Source organism: Balearica regulorum, chromosome 3 (assembly GCF_011004875.1).
Source record: "Balearica regulorum gibbericeps isolate bBalReg1 chromosome 3, bBalReg1.pri, whole genome shotgun sequence".
NCBI lineage: Eukaryota > Metazoa > Chordata > Aves > Gruiformes > Gruidae > Balearica > Balearica regulorum.
In genome coordinates, this window is record NC_046186.1 from 120,500,550 (window position 1) to 120,519,925 (window position 19,376).

Consider the following 19,376-nt stretch of genomic DNA (forward strand, 5'->3'; position numbering starts at 1 on the left):
TTTTTGATGCTCTCTGGGCATCCTTACAGAGTAATTACTCTTATTACTCTTATAGAATAATACCTGCTTTGGGATTTTAGTTTGGTTTTTAAGCCTAGTAAATTGTGCTGAATTGCCTCTGCCCGCCAGGGAGGTATCCACTGTGTTTCAGATTTGTGTATAAACATCTGAAGTTCTATTCAAATAGCAAAATACTCGACAATGTAGTGTATTCCAGAGGGTCTCAGTGAAACACTTCCTAAATTATCATCTGCTGCATGGACACGATTGTTCTTTTGATAGGAATAATGCTAGATGCTTCCTCAAAAAAAATCGAGCTCATGTAGGCTGATTTAGCCAGAGGGGCAGCTCACCAAAATGTATGTTCTTTCACATAAGGGAAGTGCTGAATTTAAAAACAAACCAAAGCAAATGGGAATTTTGTTATTAATAACAATTATAATAATTGATAATAATATTAATAATTGTTATTAGTAGGAATAAAGCTCTGACTGTTCTGTAGAAAATGTGCCTCTGGGGTAGGTAAGTTTTATCCTTCCTTTGTGCTGGCCCTTTCAATTTACTCGTAGAGAAGAGCCTGAAGCAAATCGAATTTGCAGCCATCACCCTTAGGAGTCATTGTTTACCAGTAGCCCTGCTCAGAGTGCTGGGAGAAAACAAAAGGGGTTTGGACCTTAATCCCCTTAAGTTCATCAGTCGGGATGAGATGGCAGTGAGGTCCTAGAGCTAACTGAGACTGCTTCATCGGACTGGGGCTTTGGTGGCAAGTGCATTTTTTGGAAAACCAGAGTTTCCTACAAGACCATTTTACTATTAGTACATTTTTTTAAATCCTCGTAATCAAAAGGGTGGCTCCTAAGCATGCACCTATCTGCGGAAAATCCTTAAACTGCAGGGTTTTGTCATTGATTAATTCACTAAGACACAACCCCTCAACTGCATTCTTCTAAAGCTTCCTTCTGACGTGGGCTTAGATACTTGTATGTGCTTCTTCCACCCCCTCCCCCAAATCCTGTGGGCATCTGTATGATAAAATCCTGCTTCCAGAGAGCATCTGCTTGGAGGAGCAGAGGGAGAACTCCCCTTTCCCATAGCCGAAGAAGCGCTGCCTCCGGCTCCGAGGTCCTTTTGTGCAGGCACAAGGCAGGTTGCTCCAGGAGACCTCTCTGTTGTGAAGTCCAGTCCCGTGGAGAGTATTAAATTGGCGTTTTACTCCTTGGCATGCATTTGGACTGGGAAAGCAGGGTGGCAGTTGGGTATTTCAATCTTGTTTTCAATTATAAGCATTTCATTGTCAAACGTTGCTGGTTTATTATGTGATAATTAAATATGAATGATCGCACAGTCATCCTGCCAAAGAAGCTGTAGCCGAACGAAACCAATTCCTCTCGTCTTGCTGAATGGCTTTAGAGGTGAAAGGAGTGATCTATTTGCTGTCCCTTGTTTTTGCTGTCCTATTGTTTCGGTATCGCTACTTTCAAAATAGCAAAGCAGGCAAGTAATTAGGGACATAAATCAGAGCAGGGATCAGTGTGAGGTCAGGACTGCTTTGCTTGAATCCTGGCTTTTCTCGGCTGTCTTTTGCTGAATAACAGAGACGTACATTGCTGTTAATTTGGGGGAAAAGTGATTTATTTTATTAGTGATGAAATGCATATTTTGACAAAGTTTGAGCCCCCCGCGTGCTTTCAAGCACAGGTTGAGCAGCCTCGCTGTGCCTGGAGCGAACCCTCCGCTGTCGGAATGAAGGGCCAGCAGCCAGGCTGGAAACCACAGTCGGCATCTGATATTCCACAGTTGGTGTCCAATATGGCACAGCTGGCATCCAATACACCATGGTCAGTGTCCGATATGCCACTGTTTGTATCCAGTATGCCACGTTTGGTGTCCAGTAGGCCACAGTCGACACACAAAACGGGCAGGCTGCAGCTCACGGAAGAATGTCTTCTTGGGGTGACCACAGTGACTTTGTTTAAAAACTCGTCAAGTCAAGTAAGATACAGTGGTAGATATTTAGCTGAAGCAAATCAGCAAAGCAAATGTGTTTCCAGTAGAGCTGTGCTGATTTATGGCCCTGGCCCTTAATCCGTTCATCTTATTCTTGCAGCATGTTTATAAATGTGAAGCAGTGCTCAATGGGAGTCAACTGCTGAAAAATGGATGCGACCACATGTTACAATCTTCAGATGGTACTAGGTAAAAAATAGTCAGTCTTTCTTGAAAGAGAGTTGTAACCAAGCACTGCTCACCTCCCATCCTACCAGGAGCACCAGTGTTTTGAACAGAAATGAGTAGGGATGGGCAGGGGGTTGTGGGCAGCCTGTGGGAGCAAGTTCACGTTTGCGCTGCTCCTACACACTCGTCATCCAGGGCTGGGGGGACTTTGCAGTATTAGGACACAAATTGGGCCACCGCTGTTGCCACCACATGGCATCTGTGATGTGGGTGTCCCAAAGCCATGGTTGTGCACAGTGGTTTGCTGGATGCTGTGTATTTTAAGAAGGAGATGTAGTTAAGTATTATTTTTCCCTCTTCCCCAAGTGTCTCTAACGCTAAGTTAACCAAGAGGCAATCCCCAGTGGTAATTCTGCTACCCAGGAACAGACTGTTTTGTAAAAACAAACCCCAAACCCAACACCTAGTAAGCTAGGTGCTACTTTCCATTCCAACAGTTTGTTAAAATAACAGGTAGAAGTGACCACTGAATGATTTTCATTTAGCTTATCCATCCCCTGTACGTCAGATTCAGCCCACCAGTTTGGCTTGATGTAGACAACTGAATAATAACAAATAAAAAATAAGTAGTGATTTTAAATGTCTCTGCTGTTGGCTGCTGAACACCCACCTCTTAAACTGGGCTTTTTAAGAGTGCCTTGGGGTTGCATGCCAAGTCTCAGCTTACGATGTACACCGAATTTAACTCCTCTTTGTTTATTCATTTCTACATGTCCTGTTTTAAGTGTTTATTGAGATTTTTTTTCCTAGCAATGGGTTATTCTGAGGTACGTGACTGAAGAACATAACACATCGCTACAAGTATTTCTGGGTGAACCATAACTTTTTTTTCATTTTGATTGTTTTCTTGGTCAGATATTAAAGGAAAATCAGTATTTAATCAAATCAATTTTTTATTCCCAGACTATTGTTAGAGGAAATAAGCCTCGAAAGGATACTTCAATCAACGGCCTGCTGGAAGAGTTCGACAGTATCTCGGTGACACGATCCAATTCCCTGCGGAAGGAAAGTCCTCCCACCCACCACCAAGGAAACGCAAACCATGTGCCGAGGCACCAGGAGGAAAACGGTTATATCACGTATTCCCAGTACTCCAGTGAGTCAGACACTACAACAGACTATGTTGTGGAAAAATATCGAGACAAGAGTCTTTACGGGGAAGAGTTAGACAGGTACTACAAAGGGAGCTATGCCGCCAAGCAGAACGGGCACATGATGAAGGTGACTTCTCGGGACATCTATTATTCAGAAGTGACGCCCCTGCAGTCAGACCTCTCCAGGTTCCTCCCAGATTACCATGCGCACCTGGAGACAAAGCCCAAACCGCTGGAATACGGTGGCCTAAAGCTGGAGTATCAGCGGATCCCCAGTGGATCCTCCCTAGACTATAGAGATCCTTTTCCTTACGCCCCGTCCCGAGCATCAGTGCAGAGCGAGTGCCCCAAGGAGAGGCTGGAGTACAGCGACGGCGACTGGGGACACGGCCTGGGCAAGGATGACTACGACAAGAGGCCGAAGTCGTCCTATGTGGACCCGGCGAGCCCTCAGCCAGCGATGAGGCAGAGGTCCAGGTCGGGCTCCGGTCTGCAGGAACCAGCCATGCCCTATGGAGCAAGCACTTTTAAAGCACACCAGCAAGGACATTCCTACAGCTCCTACACCTACCCCCGCTTGTCCGAAACCGCGGCAGGCATCCCAAAGGTAATGTGACATCCCTGGTGACAGTGCTGCCAGGGCAGTGATCAGCCTCTCCAGAAGGGGAGTGCAAAAAATTAAGCACACGCAAAAAATTAAGGGCAAGGAGCCATGCTTGGGCACGCGATGCTGAACGCGGCTGGTAGTGACCCCGGGAGCTGTGTGGCTGCTCCTTGGCAGGTGTGAAAACCCACCTGCTTTGCTCAGGTATCTGAAAATGGATGACAGGGACCAGTGGGTTTAACATATTTATTGAAAGGCAGGTTTGGAGGTGCCCAGCTTCCAAGTTTTACTTGGGATTCCCTGTAACCCCAAGTTCTTCGACAGTTTTTTAGCATTAGGAATTTGTACGCCTGTGCAGATCTCAGCAGGAGGTGAGAAGCTGGTCTGGTTTGTATATCAGTATTTGAATTGTTACTGTGCAAAGCTGAAACCTCTGTGTTTTAATATTTATATTGTATTTATGCTATATTTATATTACAAGGTTTATTAACACTTTGCCGTAGGGATTCACCCCTCTCTGCTTTGTTTTTAAGCAGTGAAATTAAATCAAAGCAGCTTATCTCACCCAAGACATTTTAGATGTAGTTTACAAAGAAGTGTTAAAGTGCAAAAAAGCATTTCAACCACGATATCTATAAGCAGCTCCTCCGCACGAATTTGTGGCCTGCTTTGCCTTTCTAAGTCAAGTGAGGAATATTACCCATACAAGCTGTCCTACCCTACTTGCAATCATTAGCTCTAACTATTTGTTCAGTTAAGAGAATAACGCTTTTCTTACACATCTAGTGACATAGCTGTGATGATGACTTGCTTAAACACGTGATATTCTGCGAGAGATGTTTTTTCTTCAGTGTAGATTGCATTGAACATGACTGAGTTCCCCTAGCAACGGGCACCGAGATGATAGCTCGTTTTTCCAGGGCCGAAACAGTCTTGGGTTGCCGTGACTTACCAAACATGCTGAGGTAGGTAGCTTGTCAGGTGGTGAGATCCACTCTGCTCTTTAATGATGATCTGAACGGTGCGTTGTCTTACTGCGTTGAGAACATGGTCCTGTCCAGCTGCAGACCCAGAAGTCCCAGGACTCTGCAAATCCATGATATCCCTGTGCCGGAGTCATGCCTGTGTCATGTCCACTCAAGTTTTGGCTGCTTTGCTGATCCTGGGGTGCAAAGTTGTAACCAGCACCCCCGTGTAAAGGGAGAGTGATGGAGTGATGCGTTTTTATTCCACATTGCATCGCAGCACAGAGCTGGGCTTTGGAGTTTGAGGATAAAGTGAGGGGAAGGGGTAGAAAAGTTAGCAAGTCTCTTTGCACGCCTTTCCTGAGCTCGGGCTGCGGTGTGAGGGGTGCATGTGGGTAGTTAAACTGCGTCTGGATATGGATTCTAGAAGTTGTGAGGAAAGCCTGGGATGGGCTGTCTGCCGTTGTCTTCATTGAAAGCCATCATTTTGTCAGAGTTTAGAAAGGAGAAGGACAAATCCAGTAATTCATAGACTCTCTTGCGCCTTCTCCTGCCAGTTTTACAGCGTTCAGTCGGGCAGAAGACAGAGGTATATTTTACAGGACTCGAAGCACTCCAGAGACTTTGAAAAATATGCCATTAAAATGCAGTAACAACTTTTATTAAAAAAAAAAAAAAAAAAAGATGCCTCTGTGCAAGATTCATTGTGAGCTGTTCCTCTCCTCAGACCGTCAAAAACACTCCTACAGCCTTGGTGTATTGAAACTTGATGATTCACTGTTAAATGCAGTGGTTTCAATTCCCAAACCCGTCCACGGCTCCTGGAAGTGAATAGCAGTTTCTTGTCTTGGATGATTGCTGAAGAGTTTTCTATTCAAGGAGGCATTAGTAAGATAATGGTTCATCAAATGGGCTTACTAAATGAGAATCAGGTCTCGAATCAGGTCTTTTACAAATGAGATTGGCTTTAAAGTATAATTAAAAGCGGGGGGGCGGGGGGGAAGTAAGCTGTGAAAAAGTCTGCAGGCAGAACCGTATGGCTTCAAAAACCATTTCACAAAGATGTGCCTTTTGGCTTGTAAATGCGAAGAGCAGACTTGCTTCAGTATTATTTGCAGGTGATAGATGTCAGATAAATCAAGTGGCTGCCCTGTTTCATCATCAGTGATTTCAGAGGTATTCCATCAGAAGACTTCTGCAGCACCGTGCAGTGGGACCATGGAGATATAGGAAGCCGGCAGCTGGGATTTGGTTGTCCCCCTGATCCACTCTGGTGTTACTTGCGGGATCTCCTATTCCTGCAGAATAACTCCCCTAACGCTTGGCGGGGTTGCAGCACCTGTTACCACCTAACACAGAGGTTACGTCCCACTTTGCTCAATGGAGTCTTCTCGATATTGTCCCACAATATCAAACCCATCCCACCAAGTCTGCTTATTATACAAAGGTTTTGTCCTATTTTTGGACACTCTGTACTGCATATTTTCCTTTTAGCCTTCTCTTCTTCACAGGCAGCTCTCTTAACTTTTTGCACTGGATCCTATTATTTCAAAGCTCCTTTCCCTGTCTTTTTTCAGTAGTGGCTCTCCGTGACCCTCTCCTGTCTCTCCTCCAAGGGGCTGATTTTGGCCCCCCCCTTCCCTAGCTTGTACTGCCGTACTGTAGCAAAGGTCTCTCTACTAACCTGGCTGCTGCTCAGCACTGCCGTTTTCCTGCTGTGCATTTTGCAGGCACTCTGTGCAAGGAGCACATTTCCAGCCCAGTGAAGGCAGAGCCAAGCCTTTACTACCTGAAACTCTTTCCTTTTTTCCCCTATTTTCTCATTCACATGCTGGTAGCTGTCCACAAATGCTGCCTGCCACTGCCACGCGGAGCCTCTTGGAGATTTCCACTGACGAAGCACCAGAGTAACCTTTCCCCTTGCAATCTCCGTGTGATTTACAGACCATCCCTTCTCCACCTCTTCCTTCAGCAAACTGAAACCTAATCAAACCGAAATTTGTTTTACCTTTACTGAAAGACGAACCAGGGGCTTGCCACTCCCCTAGGAGGCTATGGGCTGCGGCTGCAGGGCTGCGGCTGCCCTCTCTGCCGCAGCCCGACTGCAGAGCGTACGGGGACACCCACTCGGACGAAAGGCTGCCCAAGCAGCCTTGCAGGGCAGGTACGTACCCCTTACGAACAAGCAGGTGTTTCTACCGCACGCGATACAAACCAGGTGTCGCAGTCATCAGAGTGGAAACCAAAACGATTTGAAACGCGGTGTTACGTCCACCTTTTAACAATGAAAAGACCCGACTGCCGACGTGGCCGCGTGCGGATGCGGGTAATGCTGTGAGCCGGTGAAGCGAGCCAGCTGGCAGCAGCGGGGTATCGCCTTGCACCGTGATGGATGTCGTGTCAGAGCTTCGGCTGCTCCTTTGACCTGGTCTTGAATGAGTGCAGGACTGGTTTCTTCTCTCCTTTGTAGTATTTAAAGAATTTCCTTTCAGTAGGTAATTGCATTCAGTAGCAGAAATAGAATTATTAGTGGAATAAAGTGTGTTCGGTTTGGCCGTGATGTGAAGCACTGCGTCAGGACACAGCCTCGGAGGAGAGGTTCAGCTGATTTACTCATTATAGCTCCTGATTTTTTGTAAGATTTCATGGGATTCAGGATGTGAATGGGCTTGCATTGTACTGCAATGCTAACTTCAGAAAGCTTTCAAAAATTCTTAGCAAGCACACCGAACCCCTGAATTTTCATTTTAAAATTTCACTGCGGAATTTACTTTTGCCAATGTGTTAAGCTTAGGACATGCTCAGAAATATCAGGCGTGGGTGAAGCCTCAAATAATTCATTAGTGTGGATTCATCCAGCTTGAATTTCTAGACAAGGCTTTCCTCATCTCAATAGTTAAAAGAAAATGGTGTATTTACAGCCAAAGCAATAATTTATGTGTCCCTACGTACACAGATATATAGGACAGCGCTAGATTGAGTTCCCCCTCCCTCCACCAAACCATCTGAGCACTTTTCCGTGTTAATTAGTTTGGCAGATGTAACGTCCTTCACGAAATTCACGGTGTCTCTGACCCCCTTCTATTTAATGGCTACCCCTGCCTGACAGAGTAAGTGAAATTATGGCTGTAATCATGTGGGTGTTTGGCTTAAACAGAACCAGCATCCTAGGAGGTGGCTGTACAACGCTGTTACGCGCTCGCTGGATGCTCCGTGTGGCTGGTAGCCCTCAGCGTGCGAGTCTCCGGCAGAAGCAGACTCCAGCTTTATGTTTCCAAGGGAAATCTCTGAGCAGCCCCTCCGGAGAGGCATTCCCTCTTCCCTGCTAAACCTCACGTGAAACAGAAAGCCGGGCACGTGTGGCTCACACATGAAGTGGGAAAGCGCTGATATAGTATTGCACTCGGAGGCTTTTCTCCCTGCACCGAGGCAACTCCAGCTAGAAACTCCTCCTCGCTGTGCAGCAGCCTACAGTGATAAATTGATGCTGCGGCAGATTTTTTTTTCTTTTTTTTTTTTTTTTTTTCAGTCTTAGCATAAAACGGTCAAATGATGTTCCACCACAGAATTCAATTTCACAGTTCAGTTGGGTCCTTGATTACACTGCCAAATTCAGATTAATGTGCATTTAACTAACATGGATCAGGGACTCCTGGCCGGCAGCCAGCTGTAATAGTAGCAACCGTGAGCTGTGTAGTTTGCTGCTCTGTCCACCCCTGTGCGCCGCCACCAAAATTGATTGATTAAATGAACTCATTGCCATAATTATTTGTAATTGTGCTACATCATGAGCCTGTGTCAAACCACCCCCCTGCCCCGAGATGCTCCACGCGTTGTCAGGAGTCACGTATGTTGTATTGTAAATGTGGAGATGCTCGAAAATATATTTTTGGTTTGGGTGAGGTTTTTTGTCTTACATCTTTTTTTTTTTTTTTTTTTTTAATTTGGATAGAAGCAAACTGTTGTGTTTGTGAACATGAAGTATTCATTTGCTTTCAGTGTAAGAAGCTTAGAAAAGCTTGGAAAATAAAAAGAAAGAAAGGATCCTGCAAATGAACAAGGCCTCCCATCGGGATAATTTCCTCTGCGATTGTCTCTGATTTCAGATGAAAATTAGCGGTTTCGTGACACTGCAGTTAAGTAGTGTGTCACTCTGGAAAATGATTTAAGAAATAGTAAATTGAATTAGGCTCCTTGTCATACTCGTGCCTGCAGTCACTCAAACAGCAGCTGGTAGCAGGGCAAGGCAGGAGGTGATGGGGATTTCAGGGTACCACCACCTCCGCAAGAAGAGGTTGAGTCATTCTTTGAATTGCCAGAGAAAAGCGTAAGGGCTGAGAGTCAAACCCCAGAAACTGGTATTTGAAAGACACAAACAGGAATTTGCCAAAGGGCTGCTGGTTGTGAGAGGGATGAATTCTTGGAGGAAATGGCCCAGAGAGCCTGCAGGGCACTGCAAAGACAGAGCAAATACACTTTTTGGAGCATATGTTTTCATTAAACAAAGATTATTGTATCTACAAACAGGTACCTGGACAGAAAAATGGACCCGAGATACGCAAAAGATCTCCTCATCTTCCCTGGCCTCATTTTAGCGCTGATGGGAGCACAGCAGCCCAATGGTCTAAAAGTCTCTTTTCAGATACAGGGCAGCGGTGTCATGTTGAGAAGGGGTACATGTGGGAGCACGTTGTGCCAGCAGCTGCTGAGGACCTCCGGGGGTGCCAAAAATGAACCGAGTGGATGGACAGCAAGAAGGCCGTCTGTTCGCCCGCGTTCACTCGTCTGCTTTTGCGTTGCAGGTGGATTATGATCGAGCGCAGCTGGTCGTTAGCCCACCGCTCTCTGGATCGGACACCTACCCCAGGGGCCCGGTAAAGCTACCTCAAAGTCAGAGCAAAGTCAGCTATTCAAGCAGCAGCTACCAGTACCCTCTGGTCTACCACAAAGCGTCCCACTACCACCAGCCATCTCTCCAGCCCAGCTCTCCCTATATTTCCACCGCCTCCTACCCCAGCTCCCCAAGTATCACGTCAAGTGCTTATCCTCCACCCAGCTGGGGATCCTCCTCAGACCAGCAGCCCTCCAGGGTGTCCCATGAACAGTTCAGAGCTGCCCTGCAGCTTGTGGTCAGCCCCGGTGACCCCCGGGAGTACTTGGACAACTTCATCAAGATCGGGGAGGGCTCCACAGGGATTGTCTGCATCGCCACCGAGAAGCACACAGGAAAGCAAGTTGCTGTGAAGAAGATGGATCTCAGGAAACAGCAGAGAAGAGAGCTGCTCTTCAATGAGGTACGTTGTTTTGGGTGGTGTGGTGGGTTTTGCAAATGTGGGCTGAGTGGCAACCGCAGGAGCCAAACTAATCTCTAAAAGAGGTGGTGAGTCCCACACGCATCTATGCACTATCAGTACTGTATAACCAGCCCGGTTTCAAATGAGCTACATCTCCTCCTGGCTTTAAACCTGTAACGCGGTGGGAAGTCACAGTAAACAGGTACGATATCTATCAGCTGGTCCACGCAGCACATCAGGTGCACAGACACAGCCCGGCTGCCTTTTTCTGACCATTTACTGTAATGCTTTGTTCTTCCGAGATGGAGGATCCAAACTAATCCAACTATTCAGGAAGCACATGCACCGTACTCTGGCATATAGATGCTTTTTGTTTCCTCCCTCCTTCCTCTCCTAACCATTAGCTTTCTTGGTGGTTACTAAGCAAAGGGCCGACACTCCCTTTGTCATGGAACCATCTGTGTTAATGCCCACGTCTCCTTTCCTGAGTGGCTGCAGCCAGTTCAGAGCCCACAGCTGCTCATGGAAGATTTTTTTTTTTGCCCATGTACATTATTTTAAATTTAAGAACACTGATTTTCATTTGCCATTTTTTTAACCCAGTTGTTTGGTGCTGAGAGTTCCTTCTGCAACTTGAAGAGTTTCTCCTTTTTTACTTCTTACTCCCTTGAAGAAGCTAGTGGTGCGTGTGCTCCACTCCCTTTTTGAGATCACTTGTGAATATGCTGATCAACGCCAAAACCACTGCAGGTCCCCAGGGAAAGCTCTTGTGAAAACTAACCTTTTGATTCTACCGTTTGTTTCCTGTATTTTAACTAAGAGGATCTTGCCTCAGCACATAACAGACTGGTTTCTTTAAAACTTTTAAAAACTTAACATTTTAAAATTAAAATATTAATTTTTAACAAACTTACAGTTCTCCTTTGCACAGTACATGACTGTACTGGCTATTTTGGCTTTGTTTTGCCTCTGCTGGAAGACTGTGCTGAATTGTGTTGTGGTAGCTCTAACAGAGCATCCCTTGAATGGGAACATCTTGAAGCGGGTCCTACATGCTGTGCAGGACCAAGCTGCTTCCCTGACACGCTCCAGTCACTCGTGTCATCTGAAAATTTCTTTTCAGTGGTGCTGAAATTTCTCTCTCTGCACACAGATAATGAAGCCTTCCCTTGCTGTTGTTTTCTATCCTGGTTTCCTGTCTGATGTTGCTTTTCTGATGTTCTTTCCTTTCTTTATCCTCAATACCACGTGCTCATGGTTGCCACCTTGGCTGGACTACTGTTCCTGTGGTCCCAATTCTACACGGTCCCTTTTAGATGTGGGATTTGAGTCACCTTATGAATATCCCCTATATTACCAGCTTTCTGTTCAGTTCTCTGCAAAGTACAGTTTGCTGCATGGTGAAGAAGACTTTGATGGGTTGAACGGTTGATCGGGTCAAAAAAAAAAAAAAACAAACCGACAACTTTGTTGTACTGACAGCAACTGGCAATAAAAAAGCAATGAAATAAACAGTCCTGTTCCTGCAGTCTGAACAAAACCCCAATTATCTACCAGTTATAATTTAGCAACTAAAGAATCTTCCTTCTTCCTAATGCATTCACGATGACTCTTATTTTTATGTAAATATATTGATTTTGTTTATGCGTTGGCATAAGGATTAGGGAGGATGTGATTCATAGCAGAACCTTTACTAAGCACAAAAAGAAAGTACGGTGGAAAAGAAGGTCGAAACAAGTGTCAAATAATGCTTGTAGCAATTCACATCCCGTCTTTTTCTTCCTCACAGGTTGTAATCATGAGAGATTACCATCATGAAAACGTGGTTGACATGTACAACAGTTACCTTGTTGGCGATGAGCTGTGGGTTGTGATGGAGTTTCTGGAGGGCGGCGCTTTGACAGACATAGTGACTCACACGAGGTGGGTTGGGTGTGCGGCGCCAGTGACCAGCAGCATAAATCCCACAGTGTGAGCCAGGCAGGAGGGAGACGCTGCCGCTTTCCCTCGCGGATCCCTCCGGAGCGTGCCCTCAGACCTCGCCTCGTGCTGAGGGAAGCTGGGTGCCTCCTGGTTCTGTACATGTTTTTGGCGCTTTTTTTTTTATTGCTGTATATTCGTATACGTATACAAAATACATATATACAAACATAAAAATACATGCATACAATATACACACATGGAAAATATATATACATACTGTAGCATGCTCACTTTACCAGCATAAATAAGCCACTGCAGATGAATTCCTGTCAGTACTGGATTTTTTTTAAATAGAAGGGAAAAGAAATATCTGAAAGGGTTTGCTAGTAGACAGGGATTTGCCAGCGCTTTAGAAGGTAATTTAGCAGTGACACGACTTTCATCCATTAGCACCTCAAATGGCAAAAAAAATAAAATTCTTCTTTTACCTGTTTGTTGTTTTTGCTGTCGTAACTACATCAGTTGTAAGGGTGATTTCTGTCCATACTCATAACACATGTAACCACGCTGTCAGAAATGTAAAGACAATTGGGAAAAATATTTTCATAGCAGAATATTTGTGCGTACGGTAGAGCTTGTTCCCATATTTCGGTTAGTTAATATCATCCCTTTAAACCAGGCTATTCTCCAGCACAAAAGCTGTAGTGTCTGGAACCACTCTTCCTCTTCTGAGTGGAGACATTAGATTTTACAGCCCTCTTTACATCTGCTCTTCACTCATCTTTTCATGATAACCAGGATAAAATGAGATAGGGAAGAGGAAGACTTTATTTAATTTCTTCCTCTTGAATTAGAAAAAAAAAAAAAAAAGAAATTCCCACACCATTCCAGTGGGGGAGTATTTAGGTGAGCCAGAAGAAAAGCAAGGAACAGTAAAATTAGAAAAGTTATCTTCTCTCATAGTTTAATGATGCTCTTAGATCCTACCAAAAGCAGAATTATAACACAAGTATTTTATTTTTTAGTGTCGCCTCAGCTGATGTGCTAAAATAAATCACAATATTGCAAGACGTTTGTTAACTACGGCTTCCCAAAACATTAAAAGCTCTATCTTGGACATTTCTGACAGGAGTTTAACAGCAAACAGATGTTCCCAGGACACCACTTCTTAAGAGCTGTCATCTATTTTTTTACTCAAAATAGTCTTTCCTTAATCTTCTGGGGTTTGGGTTTTTTTTTTTACATTGCATGACCTTCCCTCAAAGATTTTGCTAAAATACTGCAAATGGCACACAAAGTTACAGCAGATATCGCCACGGGTATTTTCCTGCTTGCATAATGGAGATGCTGGGGTCATCCAGCGGGGCAGTGGGCTCAGGATATACCACCCATCCCGGCCATCGCCATCGTGCTGTGGCAGACGGCTTCTTCCAGAATGGAATGGGCTTTTGCTGTTTATTTCTCTACTGCAACACCCTGAGTATTTTTTAGAGAAGGCATAAAAGCAAAGGAAGTGTTCTTGAAGTGCTACACTCAGGGCCTGATGTTTTGTCTGCACAATTAAGAGCATTTTTTTTTCTCATATTTATTCCATGCCTGTTTCCATCTCAGTGGTGATTTGCCCTCCTTGGCAAGCAGTAAGTTTACTTTAAGTAAGGCATTCCCGTTACTTCCCAGAGGGAAACAGGCTCACTGTAACACGCGACATCACATGGTGCACGCTGCTTTTTCTAGTGCTGCAGGGAGATTTACCCAGACCTCGTTGCAGAGTTGGCCCTCAGCCCTCATCTCCTCTTTTTTGACAGAAAAAAGGACCAGAGCGTCACCCCACTGAGACGTTGCCTAAAAGATCTCCAGGCTGGCTGGATATGGTCATGAAGGGGGACTTGTGCCTTTTTGCTCCCGTCCCCCTTTCCCGCTGTCTTCGTTAATGCTCAGCTCATTTTTCCACCTTGCTGTTTCAGGATGAACGAGGAGCAGATAGCGACCGTCTGCCTGTCTGTCCTGAGAGCCCTGTCCTACCTGCACAACCAAGGCGTCATCCACCGCGACATCAAAAGCGACTCCATCCTTCTCACAAGCGACGGGAGGGTGAGCGCCCTGGCTGTTTCTTGGGGCTGGCATGAAAATAGCTGTGCACGGTCAAAGTGACACTCCCTTAAAAAGAATATAAGCCAGGCGTGTGAAAACCAGGGATATGACCTGTGAATAACTTGCTAGAGAGCTGAACCAGAAAAACACAGGCCTGGCCTGGCCGGTGATTAACATCTGCGCTGCATGCGGAGTCCCTGGAGGGGGGGGGATCAGAGCCATCAGAAGGCAGTGGCGAAAGAAACCATGCCACATGGGTGATGGGAGACCTTCTCTTAGGCTGCACCACTCCCACTCTGACACCTGTCAAAAATACTTTCTTTTTACTACATTTCCTTGTCCTTTAGTATGCAAGCTTCTAAAGTTTTGTTTTGTTTTCCCAAGCCGGTTAGGAGGCTAACATCAATCTATACAAATAGCAAATACTCTGCATTACTGCTGAAACACTCCCCTGATGGTGAGAGTAGCTTATACCATAGGTGCACATACAAGATGCTCCATAATTCCTGTCCCACACTTCCGTTGACTTGGATGGGATGCTGCTGTCAGTGAACTGGTCTTTGTGTTGTTAATGCATGGAGGATGAGGGAGAGACAATGCTGCACGTGATCTGCTCAGCAAGCAAAATAAAGTTTGCATGCAAAAAGAATATTAAGTCAGCAGTGTTTAGTCCCCAAAAAACTGTTATTCCCATACAAAGAGAAAGGTGGAGTTGTGCTGTGGTGTTTCTGGGCATACACAGCAGTAAAACATCAGGCATCTAAAGTTGGGGCACCAAAGGCTTAGGCGGAGGGAAGCCAGTCACTCGTAAGACTCTAATTTCTGCTTGAGTTAGGCACTAGTTTGCGTCTCACCTTGTGACCCCATTGGGATAATTTGAGTGAAAACTAAATGCCCCCATGGCGACGTGCAGGGCTTTAAGGGCTGCTCCGCTGGCATTACACGCCTGTCTAAAGCAAGACTTAGCGGGTTGGACTGAGCCCAAGAGCACCCGGTTGGTCTGGAACCAAAACTAGATCTTCTCCTTCAGAAGGTAAAACTCTTGGCTCCCCTGTCCTGGTCTAATTCCCTAATCAAAGGCTCGCCTTCATAATTTGATTCCCACTTCACCAAGGGAGAGGGATTTTCTTCCTGCAGCGGTCACAGGCTGCTCCCGTTAATCCTGTCGGGGGAAGAAAATTCCACGTGTGTAGGAGTTTTTCAGTTGTGATTTCAATCCATGTTGCTGAAATAGCATCTAATCTGCTCTCAGGATCTGCATACAGTGCCTCATTATACTCATTACTCCAGTACTTATTATCTGCATTGCAGATTTCTTCATGGCTCTGTTGTGCAATTATCTTTTTTTAGAAAATTGTCTTCTTTTTTGTACTCGAATGAGCAATAGATATGCAAAACCTCTTGTGCTCCTACAAAAGAAGATTGGGCTCTGCTTCCAAAATATGCATTATTTCTTCCATTCTTCATCCTGTAAACTGAAAAATACATTTAGCATGGAGAACTTGGCTATTATTTGCTTTGTGTTAGAAATACCAACAATCATTTCGTAATTCTGTTAAAAATAATACCCTCGGTTTTAAAAAAAGTAATGTCTGTGCTGATTCCAAAAGAAAACAAATCAGTGCTGATAATAAAATACTGGTCTACGCACTTCCCACTTGAGTTCTCCTGGGCGTGTTTGGGCTCAGTTCCTATCCCCAGGCGCCGAGTATGTGGCTGGATACGCGGCTTATGGACCTTGAACGTGGGTCACCGTTGCACTGTGTAGCTGGGGGTGATGGGGTTTAGGCCAATGTCCAGGAAAACTCTTATGATAGCTTCTAGGCCTCCAAATAAATACTTGGGGGACAGCAAAAAAACAAAACAAAACAAAACAAAACCCCACTAAACCAAAGACTTTAGCCTTAAGGAACAAGCTGTTTCTGGAAAGGGATGATGCCACCGACACTCAGACCAGCTTGTTTTGGTTGGGGGTTGGAGGAGTTTTCACCTTGGTGTTGTACAGCAACAAAGAGGGGGAGGTGATAATTTTCCATAGTTTTTGTTGTAAAAAAACCCAAACCTCTGGCATAAAAGTATGAGCAGGCACATGATGCAGAAAGAGCTGCTCTCCGGAGTGCTTGTGTATCCTGTTATTTCTATTTCAGGTCACTGCCACAGCTACTCAAGGACAGTACTGTCTTTAATTCCCACATTCTCAAGCAAAAGGAGCCAGTCTCTTTATCTCTTGAAACCATTTCGGAAGAGTCTTGTACCCTTCCCTGCCTTTCCCAAATTAGCTCCCCTACTACATAAAGAAGGCAGTTTCTTTCGTGATAGTCCACAGTGTGGGGTCATGGTCTTGAAAAATCATGGGCAGGGGGTATTGTTTTCTGTGAGCGTTAGATTATGCTCGCTGTGGTAAAAGGAAACGGGGTGAATGCCATTTGTTTCATCTGTTTTCTGGCAAACTCAATTGTGTACCTGATACAAATAATAAGAGTGGTGTGTAGCACTTGAAATATGTATATTATTGAATATCAGTATACATACATAGATTACAAACATGGAAAATATATATACACACACACACGCACACACACACAATAACGGATTCATTATAAAACACTGTAACTTAAGAATTTTTTGCTTTCTTTCTATTTTTAAATATTACAAGGCATTTATCACCTCCACTACTTTTGCTGTTGGAGGGACAGTGAGCTATGACAGGTGATCTTTGTAACGGGCACCACTGCCACTCTCTCCTACTTCTTTCCCTTGCCTTCATTGTACTGAGCCACGCGGTCCTTGGGCCGTGTTGCTGGTTCCATCTGCTCTTCCCAAACCGTGCTGCTCTCCTGTCCCAGGCTACCGCTGCAGCTCCGTCCCTGCCCCCCGCTGCAGCTGGAGATGTGTGTCTCGGAGGCACCTGTGTCTCGGAGGAATTTGCTTTGTTAGTCAACAGGGTATTTTTTTTTTTTTCCTTTTTCTTTGCTTTTTCAGATAAAATTGTCCGACTTTGGGTTCTGTGCCCAAGTGTCAAAGGAGGTCCCCAGGAGGAAGTCGCTGGTTGGGACGCCATACTGGATGGCGCCGGAGGTGATATCCCGCCTGCCCTACGGCACCGAGGTGAGTACAGCGGGATACCACGCGGACCCAGAGCAGCTGTGTTCCCTCAGCGTGGTGCCTCGGTCAACCCCACTGAGCCCTCTGAGAAACCTACGGCTCAAATGCGTTTACCCAGATATGCTAAATAGCAATTATGTTTGCCCCAGAATGCTACATCATGTCTTGTTTTAAAGTATTTCTCCAAGAAGTGTGGTTAAATAACGACTCTAGAGCACTAAACAATGCAGCGCCTTTGCATATTTTAGCCTAGGGTGCTGTATAAAAGGAAACCGGAATTATTTTCACATCATGAAAGGCCCTTTGATGACCTTTACATCAAGCCTGAAGGCTGGAGCTGCAGTTACAGGTGTCGACACCTTGCATATGCCAAACCAGCAGCCACATCGCACGCCTGTACTGCACAGCCAGGTCACATCAGTATTTTCACAGATCTGGCTGGGTTGCCACCCTCTATGTGTCTGCATCGGCTCATTCCTTGCACTCCATCTCTCATTAGGTGGGGGGGGGGAGTGGGAACTATTTTAAGCACTGCCAAATGGTCTGAGAAAGGCAATTCCCACCTTTTTATTGGAGCCCTTCAGATGAGGCCAGAAGGAGCATGTAGGTGGGGACCCAGGGGCTCTGCAGTGCCTGAGGAAGCTCTGAGTCACGGCACTTCTGCACTGCCAGCCTGGGAAGAGCAATCCCCTCTCCCGCGCTCAGCCGTGACAGTGACTCACACCTCCCCAACCAGAGACACGGCTGCGGTTTTCTCCTCTGCATGGTGCAGGGAGTCATCTTCTGCTTGACAGTGCCTGTAGGAACACCTGCAGAGAGCAAACCTGCAAGCCAGATATATGTATTTTTACACACACGCACATACATACGTGTGTGTGTGTGTCTATATCACATACAGGAGGGGCAACGATCCGGGGGCTGAGACAGGAGATGCTGCATCTTCACATCGTGCAGCAGGGACCGTTCTGGCGCAGGCAGGGAGCGCGCCCACCCAAGAGCAAGAGCACCCCGCGGGCACAGGCATTCACCCAGGACGTGTGGCATTGTAGGAGACATTTCAGGGATAATAACAGCAGCTATTATTAGCCCATTAATAGCACTGAAGGGATTATAAAGTGGCTGAACTTATGGCTACATTAGGTTTTCCCAGCAGAAGGGAAAGAAATTTAAAAAAAGGATTTAAGCTGAAGGATAGTGTTGGCAAAAGCGCAAAAGCAGTATGAACTGGCCTTGGCTGTATTGGGGCTGGCAAGTGACAGGAATTCCAGTCACCAGAAGAGTGGGATTCTGGAGCAGAATCACTTTCCAAAGGGATTATACAGTGTGTTCCCTGAGCTCGCTGGAAACGGGCCCAGGTGTAGTGCTTGTGTTTGCTGTGGGGTCTCAGATGGAGTTCCTGTAGTCTGTAGGACTCAGGGAAAATAGAGTAACTGCTTTCACGGCAGCTGAACTGTACTCTGCTCTCCCACTAGCTGCACCTTTCTGCAGCATTGCAGAGCCAACCTGGGCTAATTATTCAGCAGGGCAAATCACTGCAGCTGCAATGCAAGCGCAGTAGGGTGCAGCCAGTCTCTCGCTCTCTCTCAAATGAGCGTGCCTCAGCAGTGGACATCACCTAAACTGGCCGCAGAGCCAGGTTTCTAAGTCATTTCTAATTTATTTCTTCAATGCACTTACTGCTCAGAAGAAAAAAAAAATTGTTGTTGGCTGGTTAAAAAAAAAGCTTTGTGGTGATGGCTCACCAGACTGTTGGCTTTGGACGCAGACAGCAGGTACCACAGCATGAGCCAGCTCAGAGGTTTGCTGAACCCAAGTGTTGAGCCTGTTACCCCCTCTCTGCACTACCAGCGGTGTTTATGAAGGGATTGTGTGTTGCAGGTGGATATCTGGTCCCTGGGCATCATGGTGATAGAGATGATAGACGGCGAACCTCCCTACTTCAACGAGCCGCCACTGCAGGCCATGCGCCGAATCCGGGATAACTTACCGCCCCGGGTGAAGGACATGCACAAGGTCAGACTTCCTATAGCTGATGAGGGTATTGTACACACAAACATTTAATAAA

General features: G+C 45.7%; 1 protein-coding gene across 5 annotated transcripts in view; it reads left to right on the forward strand.

The window, feature by feature from the left end:
- Window positions 1–19,376, forward strand: part of PAK5 (p21 (RAC1) activated kinase 5) — a 91,132-nt gene that overhangs the window by 69,114 nt on the left and 2,642 nt on the right. For all 5 annotated transcript variants that reach the window (XM_075749796.1, XM_075749795.1, XM_075749794.1 and 2 more), the window contains 6 exons: window positions 3,139–3,936; window positions 9,701–10,192; window positions 11,982–12,115; window positions 14,080–14,206; window positions 17,189–17,314; window positions 19,190–19,324. In XM_075749796.1, coding sequence (XP_075605911.1) covers window positions 3,139–3,936; window positions 9,701–10,192; window positions 11,982–12,115; window positions 14,080–14,206; window positions 17,189–17,314; window positions 19,190–19,324 — 1,812 coding nt within the window. The remainder of the gene's footprint in view (window positions 1–3,138; window positions 3,937–9,700; window positions 10,193–11,981; window positions 12,116–14,079; window positions 14,207–17,188; window positions 17,315–19,189; window positions 19,325–19,376) is intronic.